The 17180-nt window shown below is 48.2% G+C and overlaps 1 protein-coding gene across 1 annotated transcript in view; it reads right to left on the bottom strand.

Annotated features, from left to right (window-relative positions):
• ZFAND1 (zinc finger AN1-type containing 1) overlaps window positions 1–16876 on the bottom strand; it is a 64993-nt gene extending 48117 nt beyond the window's left edge. Inside the window, exons 1-3 of the mRNA XM_063924001.1 lie at window positions 16591–16876; window positions 14335–14377; window positions 12022–12061 (exon numbers count right to left, since the gene is read on the bottom strand). Of these exons, the coding sequence (XP_063780071.1) occupies window positions 12022–12061; window positions 14335–14377; window positions 16591–16645 (138 nt within the window). The 5' untranslated portion in view covers window positions 16646–16876. The remainder of the gene's footprint in view (window positions 1–12021; window positions 12062–14334; window positions 14378–16590) is intronic.
• Window positions 16877–17180: the final 304 nt, after the last annotated feature.

Below are 17180 nucleotides of genomic sequence, written 5' to 3' on the forward strand. Positions count from 1 at the left end.
GGTTCCCCAGTGGTTGGGGGGGTCCCCCGAGTGCCCTGTTTGCCTCCCACATACTGGTAGGGAGGTGTGTGTGTTCACATGGAATGCTCCATTGGGGCAGGGCCCGATGTGAATGATTACACATACGCTGTACAGCACTGCATAATGGTGGTCATTCCGAGTTGTTCGCTCGCAAGCTGCTTTTAGCTAAGCCGCCGCCTACTGGGAGTGAATCTTAGCATAGTAAAATTGCTAAGGAAAGATTAGCAGAATTGCGAATAGACACTTCTTAATAGTTTCTGAGTAGCTCCACACTTACTCGGCATCTGCGATCAGTTCAGTCAGTTTCGTTCCTAGTTTGACGTCACAAACACTCCCAGCGTTCGCCCAGACACTCCCCCGTTTCTTCAGACACTCCCGCTTTTTTCCCAGAAACGGTAGCGTTTTTTCACACACACCCATAAAACGCCCAGTTTCCGCCCAGAAACACCCACTTCCTGTCAATCACATTACGATCACCACAACGTAGAAAAAAATAAGATTTTACTTACCGATAAATCTATTTCTCGTAGTCCGTAGTGGATGCTGGGGACTCCGTCAGGACCATGGGGATAGCGGCTCCGCAGGAGACAGGGCACAAAAGCAAGCTTTTAGGATCACATGGTGTGTACTGGCTCCTCCCCCCATGACCCTCCTCCAAGCCTCAGTTAGGTACTGTGCCCGGACGAGCGTACACAATAAGGAAGGATCTTGAATCCCGGGTAAGACCCAAACCAGCCACACCAATCACACCGTACAACTTGTGATCTGAACCCAGTTAACAGTATGATAACAATGAAGTAGCCTCTAAAAAAGATGGCTCACAACAATAATAACCCGATTTTTGTAACAATAACTATGTACAAATAATGCAGACAATCCGCACTTGGGATGGGCGCCCAGCATCCACTACGGACTACGAGAAATAGATTTATCGGTAAGTAAAATCTTATTTTCTCTAACGTCCTAGTGGATGCTGGGGACTCCGTCAGGACCATGGGGATTATACCAAAGCTCCCAAACGGGCGGGAGAGTGCGGATGACTCTGCAGCACCGAATGAGAGAACTCCAGGTCCTCCTCAGCCAGGGTATCAAATTTGTAGAATTTTACAAACGTGTTCCCCCCTGACCACGTAGCTGCTCGGCAAAATTTTAAAGCCGAGACCCCCTCGGGCAGCCGCCCAAGATGAGCCCACCTTCCTTGTGGAATGGGCATTGACAGATTTTGGCTGTGGCAGGCCTGCCACAGACTGTGCAAGCTGAATTGTACTACAAATCCAACGAGCAATAGTCTGCTTAGAAGCAGGAGCACCCATCTTTTGGGGTGCATACAATATAAACAGCAAGTCAGACTTTCTGACTCCAGCCGTCCTGGAAATATATATATATATATATATATATATATATATATATATATTTTTAGGGCCCCGACAACGTCTAGCAACTTGGAGTCCTCCAAGTCCCTAGTAGCCGCAGGCACCACAATATGTTGTTTCAGGCGAAACGCTGACACCACCTTAGGAAGAAACTGGGGACGAGTCCGCAGTTCTGCCCTGTCCGAATGGAAAAACAAATATGAGCTTTTTTTAAGACAAAGCCCCCAATTCTGACAATCGCCTGGCCGAGGCCAGGGCCACAACATGGTCCCTTTCCATGTGAGATATTTCAAATCCACAGATTTGATCGGTTCAAACCAATATGATTTGAGGAATCCCAACACTACGTTGAGATCCCACGGTGCCACTGGAGGCACACAAGGGGCTGTATATGCAATACTCCCTTGACAAACGTCTGGACTTCAGGAATTGAAGCCAATTTTTTCTGGAAGAAAATCTACAGGGCCGAAACTTGAACCTTAATGGACCCCAATTTGAGGCTCATAGACACTCCTGTTTTCAGGAAGTGCAGAAATCGACCTAGTTGAAATTTTTTCGTGGGGCCTTCCTGGCCTCACCCACGCAACATATTTTCACCACATGTGGTGATAACGTTGTGCGGTCACCTCCTTCCTGGCTTTGACCAGGGTAGGTATGACCTCTTCCGGAATGCCTTTTCCCTTAGGATCCGGCGTTCAACCGCCATGCCGTCAAACGCAGTCGCGGTAAGTCTTGGAACAGACAAGGTCCCTGCTGGAGCAGGTCCTTTCTTAGAGGCAGATGTCACGGTTCCTCTTGGAACAGACATGGTTCTTGCTGAAAGCAAATCCCATCTTAGCTCCCGAGGCCATTAGTCCTCTGTGAGCATCTCATGAAGTTCCGGGTACCAAGTCCCTCTTGGCCAATCCGGAGCCACGAGTATAGTTCTTACTCCTCTACGTCTTATAATTCTCAATACCTTGGTTATGAGAAGCAGAAGAGGGAACACATACACCGACTGTTACACCCACGGTGTTACCAGGACGTCCACAGCTATCGCCTGAAGGTCTCGTGACCTGGCGCAATACCTGTCCCGTTTTTTGTTCGGGCGGGACGCCATCATTTCCACCTTTGGTCTTTCCCAACGGTTCACAATCATGCGGAAAACTTCCCGATGAAGTTCCCACTCTCCCGGGTGGAGGTCGTGCCTGCTGAGGAAGTCTGCTTCCCAGTCGTCCACTCCCGGAATGAACACTGCTGACAGTGCTATCACATGATTTTCCGTCTAGCGAAAAATCCTTGCAGTTTTGACCACTGCCCTCCTGCTTCTTGTGCCGCCCTATCTGTTTACGTGGGCGACTGCCGTGATGTTATCCCACTGGATCAATACCGGCTGACCTTGAAGCAGAGGCCTTGCTAAGCTTATAGCATTACAAATTTGCTCTTAGCTCCAGTATATTTATGTGGAGAGAATTCTCCAGACTTGATCACACTCCCTGGAAATTTTTTCCCTGTGTGACTGCTCCCCAGCCTCTCAGGCTGGTCTCCGTGGTTACCAGCATCCAATCCTGAATGCCGAATCTGCGGCCCTCTAGAAGATGAGCACTCTGTAATCACCACAGGAGAGACACCCTTGTCCTTGGATATAGGGTTATCCGCTGATGCATCTGAAGATGCGATCCGGACTATTTGTCCAGCAGATCCCACTGAAGAGTTCTTGCGTGAAATCTGCCGAATGGAAGCGCTTCGTAATAAGCCACCATTTTTACCAGGACTCTTGTGCAATGATGCACTGACACTTTTCCTGGTTTTAGGAGGATCCCGATTAGCTCGGATAACTCCCTGGCTTTCTCCTCTGGGAGAAACACCCTTTTCCTGGACTGTGTCCAGAATCATCCCTAGGACCAGCAGACGTGTCGTCGGAACAACTGCGGTTTTGGAATATTTAGAATCCACCCGTGCTGTCGTAGAACTACTTGAGATAGTGCTACTCCGACCTCCAACTGTTCTCTGGACCTTGTTCTTATCAGGAGGTCGTCCATTTTCTTTGAAGACGAATCCTCATTTCGGTCATTACCTTGGTAAAGACCCGGGGTGCCTTGGACACTCCAACGGCATCGTCTGAAACTGATAGGTTCGTGGTACAGAACTGTCACTGAGGTACCCTTGGTGAGAAAAGCAAATTTTGGGACATGGAGGTAAGCATCCCTGATGTCCCGGGACACCATATAGTCCCCTTGTTCCCAGTTCGCTATCACTGCTCTGAGTGACTCCATCTGGATTTGAACCCTTGTAAGTGTTCAAATTTTTCAGATTTAGAATCGGTCTCACCTAGCCTTCTGGCTTCAGTACCACCCTATAGTGTGGAACAATACCCTTTTCCTTGTTGTAGGAGGGGTAATTTTATTATCACCTGCTGGGAATACAGCTTGTGAATTGTTTTCAATACTGCCTCCCTGTCGGAGGGGGACATTGGTACAGCAGACTACAGGAACCTGCGAGGGGGGAAACGCCTCGACATTCCAATCTGTGCCCCTTTGATACTACTTGTAGGATCCAGGGGTCCTGTACGGTCCCAGCGTCATGCTGAGAACTTAGTAGAAGCGGTGGAGGGCTTCTGTTACTGGGAATGGGCTGCCTGCTGCAGTCTTCTTCCCTTTCCTCTATCCCTGGGCAGATATCTTATAGGGACGAAAAGACTGAGGCTGAAAAGACGGTGTCTTTTTCTGCAGAGATGTGACTTAGGGTAAAAAACGGTGGATCTTCCAGCAGTTGCCGTGGCCACCAGGTCCCATGGACCGACCCCAAATAACTCCTCCCCTTTTATACGGCAATACATCTTTGTGCCGTTTGGAATCTGCATCCCCTGACCACTGTCGTGTCCATAAACATCTTCTTGCAGATATGGACATCGCATTTACTCTTGATGCCAGAGTGCAAATATCCCTCTGCGCATCTCGTATATATAGAAATGCATCCTTTAAATGCTCTATAGTCAATAAAATACTGTCCCTGTCAAGGGTATCAATATTTTTAGTCAGGGAATCCGACCAAGCCACCTCAGCTCTGCACATCCAGGCTGAGGCGATCGCTGTTCACAGTATAACACCAGCATGTGTGTGTATACTTTTTAGGATATTTTTCAGCCTCTTGTCAGCTGGCTCCTTAAGTACGGCCCTATCTGTAGATGGTACCGCCACTTGTTCTGATAAGCATGTGAGCGCCTTATCCACCCTGAGGGGTGATTCCCAATGCGCCTTAACTTCTGGCGGGAAAGGGTATACCGCCAATAATTTTCTATCGGGGGAAACCCACGCATCATCACACACTTCATTTAATTTATCTGATTCAGGAAAAACTACAGGTAGTTTTTTCACCTCACACATAATACCCTTCTTTGTGGTACTTGGAGTATCAGAAATATGTAACACCTCCTTCATTGCCCTTAACGTGTGGCCCTAAAGGAAAATACGTTTGTTTCTTCACCGTCGACACTGAAATCAGTGTCCGTGTCTGGGTCTATGTCGACCGACTGAGGTAAATGGGCGTTTTTACAAGCCCCTGACGGTGTCTGAGACGCCTGGACCGGTACTAATTTGTTCGCCGGCCGTCTCATGTCGTCAACCCACTTGCAGCGTGTTGACATTATCACGTAATTCCATAAGTAAGCCATCCATTCCGGTGTCGACTCCCTAGAGAGTGACATCACCATTACAGGCAATTTGCTCCGCCTCCTCACCAACATTTTCCTCATACATGTCGACACACACGTACCGACATACAGCACACACATAGGGAATGCTCTGATAGAGGACAGGACCCACTAGCCCTTTGAGGAGACAGAGGGAGAGTTTGCCAGCACACACCAAAATGCTATAATTATACAGGGACAACCCTTATATAAGTGTTCCTCCCATATAGCATTTAATATATATATGTATATCGCCAAATCAGTGCCCCCCCTCTCTGTTTTAACCCTGTTTCTGTAGTGCAGTGCAGGGGAGAGCCTGGGAGCCTTCCCCTCAGCCTTTCTGTGAGGGAAAATGGCGCTGTGTGCTGAGGAGAATAGGCCCCGCCCCCTTTTCGGCGGGCTTCTTCTCCGGAGATTGTGAAGTCTGGCAGGGGTTAAATACATCCATATAGCCTCAAGGGCTATATGTGATGTATTTTTCGCCATACAGGTATTCTACATTGCTGCCAGGGCGCCCCCCCCCGCGCCCTGCACCTTCCGTGATCGCTGTGTGAAGTGTGCTGACAGACAATGGCGCACAGCTGCAGTGCTGTGCGCTACCTGAGGAAGACTGAAAAGTCTTCTGCCGCCTGGTTCCGGACCTCTTCAATCTTCAGCATCTGCAAGGGGGTCGGCGGCGCGGCTCCGGGACGAACCCCAGGGCGAGACCTGTGTTCCGACTCCCTCTGAAGCTAATGGTGTCCAGTAGCCTAAGAATCCAATCCATCCTGCACGCAGGTGAGTTGAAATTCTCTCCCCTAAGTCCCTCGATGCAGTGAGCCTGTTGCCAGCAGGACTCACTGAAAATAAAGAACCTAAAAACTTTTTCTAAGCAACTCTTTAAGAGAGCCACCTAGATTGCACCCTTCTCGGACGGGCACAAAAACCTAACTGAGGCTTGGAGGAGGGTCATGGGGGGAGGAGCCAGTACACACCATGTGATCCTAAAAGCTTGCTTTTGTGCCCTGTCTCCTGCGGAGCCGCTATCCCCATGGTCCTGACGGAGTCCCCAGCATCCACTAGGACGTTAGAGAAAATAAGAATTTACTTACCGATAATTCTATTTCTCGGAGTCCGTAGTGGATGCTGGGGTTCCTGAAAGGACCATGGGGAATAGCGGCTCCGCAGGAGACAGGGCACAAAAGTAAAGCTTTTACAGGTCAGGTGGTGTGTACTGGCTCCTCCCCCTATGACCCTCCTCCAGACTCCAGTTAGGTACTGTGCCCGGACGAGCGTACACAATAAGGGAGGATTTTGAATCCCGGGTAAGACACATACCAGCCACACCAATCACACCGTACAACTTGTGATCTAAACCCAGTTAACAGTATGATAACAGAGGAGCCTCTGAAAGATGGCTTCCTAAACAATAACCCGAATTAGTTAACAATAACTATGTACAAGTATTGCAGATAATCCGCACTTGGGATGGGCGCCCAGCATCCACTACGGACTCCGAGAAATAGAATTATCGGTAAGTAAATTCTTATTTTCTCTATCGTCCTAAGTGGATGCTGGGGTTCCTGAAAGGACCATGGGGATTATACCAAAGCTCCCAAACGGGCGGGAGAGTGCGGATGACTCTGCAGCACCGAATGAGAGAACTCCAGGTCCTCCTTTGCCAGGGTATCAAATTTGCAAAAATTTACAAACGTGTTCTCCCCTGACCACGTAGCTGCTCGGCAGAGTTGTAATGCCGAGACCCCTCGGGCAGCCGCCCAAGATGAGCCCACCTTCCTTGCGGAATGGGCCTTAACAGATTTAGGCTGTGGCAGGCCTGCCACAGAATGTACAAGTTGAATTTTGTTACAAATCCAACGAGCAATCGACTGCTTAGAAGCAGGTGCACCCAACTTGTTGGGTGCATACAGTATAAACAGCGAGTCAGATTTTCTGACTCCAGCCGTCCTTTAAATGTATATTTTTAAGGCTCTGACAACGTCCAACAACTTGGAGTCCTTCAAGTCGTCTGTAGCCACAGGCACTACAATAGGCTGGTTCAGGTGAAACGCTGATACCACCTTAGGGAGAAAATGCGGACGCGTCCGCAGCTCTGCCCTATGTCGAATGGAAAATTAAATAAGTGCTTTTATAAAACAAAGCCGCCAGTTCAGATACTCTCCCGGCCGAAGCCAGGGCCAGTAACATAGTCACTTTCCATGTGAGATATTTCAAATCCACATTCTTTAGTGGTTCAAACCAATTGGATTTGAGGAAATCTAAAACTACATTTAGATCCCACGGTGCCACCTTAGGCACCACAGGAGGCTGTATATGCAGTACTCCTTTGATAAAAATCTGGACCTCAGGGACCGAGGCCAATTCTTTTTGGAAGAATATTGATAGGGCCGAAATTTGAACCTTAATAGATCCCAATTTGAGACCCAAAGACAATCCTGATTGCAGGAAATGTAGGAAAACGACCCAGTTGAAATTCCTCCATCGGAGCACTCCGCTGCTCGCACCACGCAACATATTTTCGCCCAATACGGCGATAAAGCTTCGCGGTGACTTCCTACCTTGCCTTTATCAAGGTAGGAATGACTTCTTCTGGAATGCCTTTTCCTTTTAGGATCTGGCATTCAAACGCCATGCCGTCAAACGCAGCCGCGGTAAGTCTTGAAAAAGACAAGGACCCTGCTGAAGCAGGTCCCTTCTCAGAAGTAGAGGCCACGGATCGTCCGTGACCATCTCTTGAAGTTCCGGGTACCAAGTCCTTCTTGGCCAATCCGGAGCCACTAGTCTTACTCCTCTTTGCCGTATAATCCTCAATACCTTTGGTATGAGAGGCAGAGGAGGAAACACATATACCGACTGGTACACCCAAGGTGTTACCAGCGCGTCCACAGCTATTGCCTGCGGATATCTTGACCTGGCGCAATACCTGTCCAGTGTTTTGTTGAGGCGAGACGCCATCATGTCCACCATTGGTTTTACCCAACGGTTTAATAGCATGTGGAAAACTTCTGGATGAAGTCCCCACTCTCCCGGGTGAAGGTCGTGTCTGCTGAGGAAGTCTGCTTCCCAGTTGTCCACGCCCGGGATGAATATTGCTGACAGTGCTATCACGTGATTCTCCGCCCAGCGAAGGATCCTGGCAGCTTCTGCCATTGCCCTCCTGCTTCTTGTGCCGCCCTGTCTGTTTACATGGGCGACTGCCGTGATGTTGTCCGACTGGATCAACACCGGTCTTCCTTGAAGCAGAGGTTCCGCCTGGCTTAGAGCATTGTAGATTGCTCTTAGTTCCAGAATGCTTATGTGAAGAGACTTTTTCAGGCTCGACCACACTCCCTGGAAATTTTTTCCCTGTGTGACTGCTCCCCAGCCTCTCAGGCTGGCATCCGTGGTCACCAGGATCCAATCCTGCATGCCGAATCTGCGGCCCTCCAATAGATGAGCCTCCTGCAACCACCACAGAAGGGATACCCTTGTCCTCGGCGACAGGGTTATCCGCAGGTGCATCTGAAGATGCGACCCTGACCATTTGTCCAGCAGCTCCCTTTGCATGGAATCTGCCGAAAGGGATTGCTTCGTAAGAAGCTACCATTTTTTCCCAGGACTCTTGTGCATTGATGTACAGACACCTTTCCTGGTTTTAGGAGGTTCCTGACCAGGTCAGATAACTCCTTGGCTTTTTCTTCGGGAAGAAAAACCTTTTTCTGAACTGTGTCCAGAATCATCCCCAGGAACAGCAGACGAGTTGTCGGCATTAATTTGGATTTTGGAATATTCAGAATCCATCCGTGCTGCTTTAGCACCTCTTGAGATAGTGCTAAACCCATCTCTAGCTGTTCTCTGGACCTTGCCCTTATTAGGAGATCGTCCAAGTATGGGATAATTAATACGCCCTTTCTTCGAAGAAGAAATATTATCTCGGCCATTACCTTTGTAAAGACCCGAGGTGCCGTGGACAAACCAAACGGCAGCGTCTGAAACTGATAGTGACAGTTTTGTACAACGAACCTGAGGTACCCCTGGTGTGAGGGGTAATTGGAACGTGGAGATACGCATCCTTGATGTCCAAGGATACCATAAAGTCCCCTTCTTCCAGGTTCGCTATCACTGCTCTGAGTGACTCCATCTTGAACTTGAACTTCTTTATGTACAGGTTCAAGGACTTCAGATTTAGAATAGGCCTTACCGAGCCATCCGGCTTCGGTACCACAAAAAGAGTGGAATAATACCCCTTCCCTTGTTGTAGAAGAGGTACCTTGACTATCACCTGCTGAGAATACAGCTTGTGAATGGCTTCCAAAACCGTCTCCCTTTCTGAGGGGGACGTTGGTAAAGCAGACTTCAGGAAACGGCGAGGTGGCTCTGTCTCTAATTTCAACCTGTACCCCTGAGATATTATCTGCAGGATCCAGGGATTTACCTGCGAGTGAGCCCACTGCGCGCTGTAATTTTTGAGACGACCGCCTACCGCCCCCGAGTCCGCTTGCGAAGCCCCAGCGTCATGCTGAGGCTTTTGTAGAAGCCGGGGAGGGCTTCTGTTCCTGGGAAGGAGCTGCCTGTTGCTGTCTCTTCCCTCGTCCTCTGCCTCGTGGCAGATATGAATAGCCCTTTGCTCTCTTATTTTTAAAGGAACGAAAGGGCTGCGGTTGAAAGGTCGGTGCCTTTTTCTGTTGGAGAGTGACTTGAGGTAGAAAGGTGGATTTCCCGGCCGTAGCCGTGGCCACCAAATCCGATAGACCGACCCCAAATAACTCCTCTACGCATCGCCTGTCCACTGTCGTGTCCATAAAGCTCTTCTGGCCGAAATGGACATAGCACTTACCCGTGATGCCAGTGTGCAGATATCTCTCTGTGCATCACGCATATAAAGAAATGCATCCTTTATTTGTTCTAACGACAGTAAAATATTGTCCCTGTCCAGGGTATCAATATTTTCGATCAGGGACTCTGACCAAACTACCCCAGCACTGCACATCCAGGCAGTCGCAATAGCTGGTCGTAGTATAACACCTGCATGTGTGTATATACCTTTTTGGATATTTTCCATCCTCCTATCTGATGGATCTTTAAGTGCGGCCGTCTCAGGAGAGGGTAACGCCACTTGTTTTGATAAGCGTGTTAGCGCTTTGTCCACCCTAGGAGGTGTTTCCCAGCGCTCCCTAACCTCTGGCGGGAAAGGGTATAAAGCCAATAACTTCTTTGAAATTAGCAGTTTTTTATCGGGGCACCCCACGCTTCATCACACACGTCATTTAATTCTTCTGATTCGGTAAAAACTACTGGTAGTTTTTTCACACCCCACATAATACCCTGTTTAGTGGTACCTGTAGTATCAGCTAAATGTAACATCTCCTTTATTGCCAAAATCATATAACGTGTGGCCCTACTGGAAAATACGGTTGATTCGTCACCTTCACCACCGGAATCAGTGCCTGTGTCTGGGTCTGTGTCGACCGACTGAGGCAAGGGGCGTTTTACAGCCCCTGACGGTGTTTGAGGCGCCTGGACAGGCACTAATTGAGTGTCCGGCCGCCTCATGTCGGCAAACGACTGCTTAAGCGAGTTGACGCTATCCCGTAATTCCACAAATAAAGGCATCCATTCTGGTGTCGACCCCCTAGGAGGTGACATCCTCATATTTGGCAATTGCTCCGCCTCCACACCAATAACGTCCTCATACATGTCGACACACACGTACCGACACACAGCAGACACACAGGGAATGCTCTATACGAAGACAGGACCCACTAGCCCTTTGGGGAGACAGAGGGAGAGTCTGCCAGCACACACCAAAAAGCGCTATATATGACAGGGATAGCCTTATGATTAAGTGCTCCCTTATAGCTGCTTTTATATTAATATATATATAGCCATTTATTTTGCCCCCCCTCTCTGTTATACCCTGTTTCTGTAGTGCAGTGCAGGGGAGAGACCTGGGAGCCTTCCTGACCAGCGGAGCTGTGACAGAAAATGGCGCCGTGTGCTGAGGAGATAGGCCCCGCCCCTTTTCCGGCGGGCTCGTCTCCCGCTATTTAGTACATTTAGGCAGGGGTAAATATCTCCATATAGCCTCTGGGGCTATATGTGAGGTATTTTTAGCCTTTTTAAAGGTTTTCATTTGCCTCCCAGGGCGCTCCCCCCCCAGCGCCCTGCACCCTCAGTGACTGCCGTGTGAAGTGTGCTGAGAGGAAAATGGCGCACAGCTGCAGTGCTGTGCGCTACCTTAAGAAGACTGCAGGAGTCTTCAGCCGCCGATTCTGGACCTCTTCTTGCTTCAGCATCTGTGAGGGGGCCGGCGGCGTGGCTCCGGTGACCATCCAGGCTGTACCTGTGATCGTCCCTCTGGAGCTTCATGTCCAGTAGCCAAGAAGCCAATCCATCCTGCACGCAGGTGAGTTCACTTCTTCTCCCCTCTGTCCCTCGTTGCAGTGATCCTGTTGCCAGCAGGAATCACTGTAAAATAAAAAACCTAAGCTAAACTCTCTAAGCAGCTCTTTATGAGAGCCACCTAGAATTGCACCCTTCTCGGCCGGGCACAAAAATCTAACTGGAGTCTGGAGGAGGGTCATAGGGGGAGGAGCCAGTACACACCACCTGACCTGTAAAAGCTTTACTTTTGTGCCCTGTCTCCTGCGGAGCCGCTATTCCCCATGGTCCTTTCAGGAACCCCAGCATCCACTTAGGACGATAGAGAAACCTTGTAATGCCGTGAGTAAAATACCTAACTGCATAGCAAATTTACTTGGCGCAGTCACAGTGTGAACATTGCGCATGCGCAATTAGCAGAAAATCGCTGCGATGCAAAGAAAAATACAGAGCGAACAACTCGGAATGACCACCAATATTGTGGCATTATGTAAACTAGCAATGACAAGAATCTCAGGCGCCCCGATGCTTTCCTTATCTATAACCCGTACATAACACTGTATGTGCCCCACAGCTCAGCTCAAGGTACTCACTTACTTGGATACAGCCGTGGGAATCCCTGCTTCTGTGCGTCAGGCTGCAAACAGAATGATAACATTACACAGCACTCTTCTACCAAGCGACTCGGATTGCATAAGGGCCTGATTCACAGCTGTACGCTTTGCCAATACAGTTTAGCAATTATCGTCCGATTGCACATGTGCCGTGCACGCATCAAAGTCCATAACCGTAGTAACTTACAGCGAGGATTTCTCCACAAAGTGATTGACAGGAAGGGACTGTTTGGGGATTGAAAGAAGTGGCTGAGAAACTCAGGCATGTCGCAACTGTATTATGGGCGCATCGTTGCCTTTGTCTATTATCCCATGCGCATTAAAAATGGCTCCGGCATCTTACTTCCGATGGCCATACTGCATGAGCATAGCGGTACTCCAAAGGCAGATTATGGAAGGACCTGCCATTGCGCTTCATCTTTGTACGCAAAGCCGCGTGTAGGCGTGTCAATACAGATCCTGCCGACAGACATTTGCATATTTTCGCATAGTATCTGCATACGGGATGGCAGCTGCGAATGCATTAGTGTACAGCTATGATTCAGGCCCTATATCGGTAATAATGGGAATCTGAATGCCCAAATATAACACAGGAAAAGTGTTTTTTGGGTGTAATTAGTATGCAGATGTCTGCCTGTGAGAAGCAGCAGCGCTGTGGGCCCCTTGACAAACACTCGGAGCAGAAAGAGCTTAGATGGGAGTGGCATGCCCCAAGTCATCCTCTCATAGTGCCTGCCTATTATCTTGGCTGACTGTCGGATCGGTTCCTCTTATTCCCTGCCCCCAACTCTCCTCCTCCTGCCTGCTTCCCTGTCATACAACTTCCACAGTAAGAGGCGCACACAAGTTACCCTTATGTGCCCCTGAGCTCATGCCTCAGCAAGTGTGCTTCTGCCCCGGCAATCTCCAAGTGTGCATCTGAGCTCATGCCTCAGCAAGTGTGCTTCTGCCCCGGCACTCTCCAAGTGTGCCTCTGACCTCATGTCTCAGCAAGTGTGCTTAGCCCCAGCCCTCCCCAAATGCGCCTCTGCTCCCAAGTGATCCTCTGACCACAAGCCTTAGCAAGTGTGCATCTGACCCCATGTGCCTCTGCCATCCTCCCCAAGTGTGCCTCTTCCCCAGTCATCCCCAAGTGTGCCTCTGCTAACCTAATCTTATCTAACCCTGCCATCTTTCCGAAAAATTTACCTTCTGCCCCTCCACATGGTTAGTGGCTGCGAACAGAAGTAGCGTGGACACATGAAGGCAAGACCGTGTTCATCACCACATAAATCTAAAAATGACGACAGGCTAGCACGCTTTCTCTAATATATTATGTGGACTTAAGACTTGCCTATAACCCTGCTATGAGGTGCATGTCAGTACTGTGGCGGGACATCATAGCGAGTGTATGCTCTGGGTGCCAGTGCTCCATGATACACCTCTGCATCCACATGGTGGGAGGCTGGGAGCCCTTTAGGTTTCATCTCTACTGGGTCCCACAATTTCTGTTGGCAGTCCCCTAACACTGCTCAAACAACCAGACAGCTATTATACTTTCATTGTTTTACTAGACAGATGAAGGTTCATTGCCAACATCCAGCTATACTGTTGCACCTTTGAATGATGTTTAGTGAAAACCATTACCACGGCCAGATAATAAACATCATGACAGAACCCACTACTATGCAGAATTACACAGATTTAATGTTCCTCTAAGGCAGGGGTGGGGAGCCTCTGGCCCAAGGGCCTTATCCGGCTCGGAAAAGCATTTTGACCGGCCCGGCGCCCAACCAAGGCAGCCACCGAGTGTAAAGCCGCCCGCCGCGCACGGCATCCTGGGAGATGTAGTTTTCTCACACTGTGCACTGTATTCAGTGTAGTGTGAGAAAACGACATCTCCCGTGATGCACTGCGCTGCAGAGGGCGACGGGAGATTATATGAGGCAGCTTTGGAGAGAGAGGTCTGCTCTGCTGGCTGCGGGTGGGAGGAATGGCTGTGCTGCGGTGCAGATTCAGGACCTGGACCAGTGGTGTGCAGGAGTCTGGATGGGTGGCGAGTTCCCTGCTGGCACATTACTAGGGGATTATGTGTAACTGTCATTACTGAGGGCAGTATGTGTGGCCATTATGTGTAAGAAGCACTAATGTGTAAGGCCACACCTACTTTCCTAGGAGAGCGCATGCATTGGGGATGGGTGGTTTAAAAATGGCTCGCAAATCATGTTGAAAAAATCCAAATGGCCCTTGGTAGAAAAAAGGTTCTCCACCCCTGCTATAAGGAGTGTATGCACCGTATAAGGAATGGCATACTCACCAAAACACTCTGGAGCAGCCATCACAGACAAAGGGGAGGAAATCTGCAAAGAAAAAATATTAATAGGGTGATCTGAAGTTCAATATGGTGCCAGGGGGAAATGAATGCCTTAGAGCAGGTGTGGGGAACCTTTGGCCCTCCAGCTGTTGTAGAACTACACATATCAGCATGCCCTGCAACAGTTTTGCTATTTAAGTTCTACGGTTTTGCTGAGGTGCGCTCCCTGGGTTACTAGGGGTAATGTTCTTTGTCCCAAAACAAGGTAAAGGTTTCCTTCTACAGACAGCTTATTCGGCAATGCTTCTTCATTCCAAGTAATATAAACAATATCCCCAAAAAGAAAAGAGAAAACTGTATATAGTGAAGTACCGTAGGGTTCAAATAGGTTCAAAGCTCAGAGTAAATGAAAATATGGTATGGTGTAGAATACAACACTCGAATCCACCTTAATGTAGCAGATCTACGTACCAGAAATAGTGGGGTGTTCCGACTGGCCACCCAAATGCGCTTGTGATATCACTCCTTTTGTTCCTGCAGGTTTAGGTAATATTTTCCTCCCAATCCTTCCCCTCTCCGTTTAGATATAGTGTGTCCGGAAATAGGAGGAGAAAGCAATATATAGTGAAGTACTGCTTATTGTAAAGTGCAAAATTGGTTTATTTTCAAAGTGCAATATAAAACACTTGGTATCTTAATAACAAAGTGCAAATTCACATAAGTATAAAAACTGAAATCCACCACAGATCAGTGGACCCACCTGATCTGTGACTGATTGGAGGTACCTGCAGAAGCCAGAGGAAACACGCTGTCTGTTGCTGCACACCCCGGGGAGCAATTCTGGAAGCGTTTTTGGGTGGGCCATTGTGACACCCCATAAACTCTGGTACGTGGGTCCACTGATCTGTGGTGGATTTCAGTTTTTATACTTATGTGAATTTGCACTTTGTTATTAAGATACCAAGTGTTTTATATTGCACTTTGAAAATAAACCAATTTTGCACTTTACAATAAGCAGTACTTCACTATATATTGCTTTCTCCTCCTATTTCCGGACACACTATATCTAAACGGAGAGGGGAAGGATTGGGAGGAAAATATTACCTAAACCTGCAGGAACAAAAGGAGTGATATCACAAGCGCATTTGGGTGGCCAGTCGGAACACCCCACTATTTCTGGTACGTAGATCTGCTACATTAAGGTGGATTCGAGTGTTGTATTCTACACCATACCATATTTTCATTTACTCTGAGCTTTGAACCTATTTGAACCCTACGGTACTTCACTATATACAGTTTTCTCTTTTCTTTTTGGGGATATCGTTTATATTACTTGGAATGAAGAAGCATTGCCGAATAAGCTGTCTGTAGAAGGAAACCTTTACCTTGTTTGGGACAAAAAACATTACCCCTAGTAACCCAGGGAGCGCACCTCAGCAAAACCGTAGAACTTAGATTTAACTTTTGTGGGAAATTGGTGACAATCCCGGCTGGGGGACTGCAGCACCTTTGAACTGAAGCGCCATCTGTACATTTTTGTTTACAGTTTTGCTATTTGTCTATGCTAAAACTGTTGGGATGTGTAGTTCAACAATAGCTGGAGGGCCGCAGGTTCCCCACCCCTGCCTTAGAGAATGACCGCCAGTCTGCCCTACAGTCTAGACACGAAGGGGCGCAGCTAGGGCACAGAGCAATGATGCCACCTTGTCTGGCACTATGAAGAACACAACACTATCTGAATATTAGCGACTACTATGATCATAGCACTTAGAGTGGTCAGACAGGAGACTTATCTCAGTTTAAAAACTCTCAGATGTATTAAACGACTTTAACAACATATAATTGATGCAACTCAGTGTATTGGATTTGGAAATGAAAATGCACTGGGGAAAGCGTGACGCTACATGACTGTTTCATTTTGGCAAGGCTGAATACAAAATGTCCTGTCTTCCATGCAGTACCCACGGGATGCCTTAACATAATAAACAGCGACTCTTAGGTATTATACATGCATTGCAGATAGCTTAACATTTCTGATTGGGTTAGCCATAACCAATTATAGAAATTAACAATTATAATTATAATCAGTCTTAACCAGTGTGTGCACATAGCATAGGTTATTTACATACCAAATATAATAACAGGCGTGAAAATGCTGTCTAACAATTGTACAGTTCCAGCAGCCGCTGAGCCCAATCACAAAGTTTTACAGGGAAAAAATAATGTGCATAAAAGTTGATTATATTAAAATGACATTACCTAGCTGGCTACAGTGCTCTGCATCACAGTGCTGTCCAATCTCCATCTCTGCCATAGCGATCTCTTATATAACTAGTTATTATAACTTTTAATATATTTACACTCGCAAATTACTACAAATAAACACCAAATGAGACGATGCGACTCCTGTGTGAGCGGTTGTCTGTCGGTTAATTCTATTTCGGAGAGGAGGAAGGGACCTTCTGACGTAACTAGGGGAGGAGACACGTCACCAGGGGGAGGAGCTACGGGCGAGCAGGGTACCCGAAAAGTACGCTCGCCACCTGATTACTAAAGGTAATAGTTGGTGGCGTGGATAGTAGAGGAACTATCCCGCTGACCTAGCTCCTCCCCCTTGAGTTGTGACTCCTCCCAAGACGGAAAAGGTCCCTTAGCCCACTTGATTCAAGCATTTACCGTTGTCTGTCAACTCAGTATCTCCCAGACTGCATTGTTTCACTTGCATCACCATCAGACCGCCTCTAATTACGTCATCAAAGCCCGATCTTGGGACGGGTCTATCAGCAGCACACAGCTCTGATTCTGCATCTCGAAACATAACTACGACTCCCTCTAGTGGTTGCATGCAG

The sequence above is a fragment of the Pseudophryne corroboree genome, chromosome 5 (genome assembly GCF_028390025.1).
Source record: "Pseudophryne corroboree isolate aPseCor3 chromosome 5, aPseCor3.hap2, whole genome shotgun sequence".
NCBI classification, from domain to species: domain Eukaryota; kingdom Metazoa; phylum Chordata; class Amphibia; order Anura; family Myobatrachidae; genus Pseudophryne; species Pseudophryne corroboree.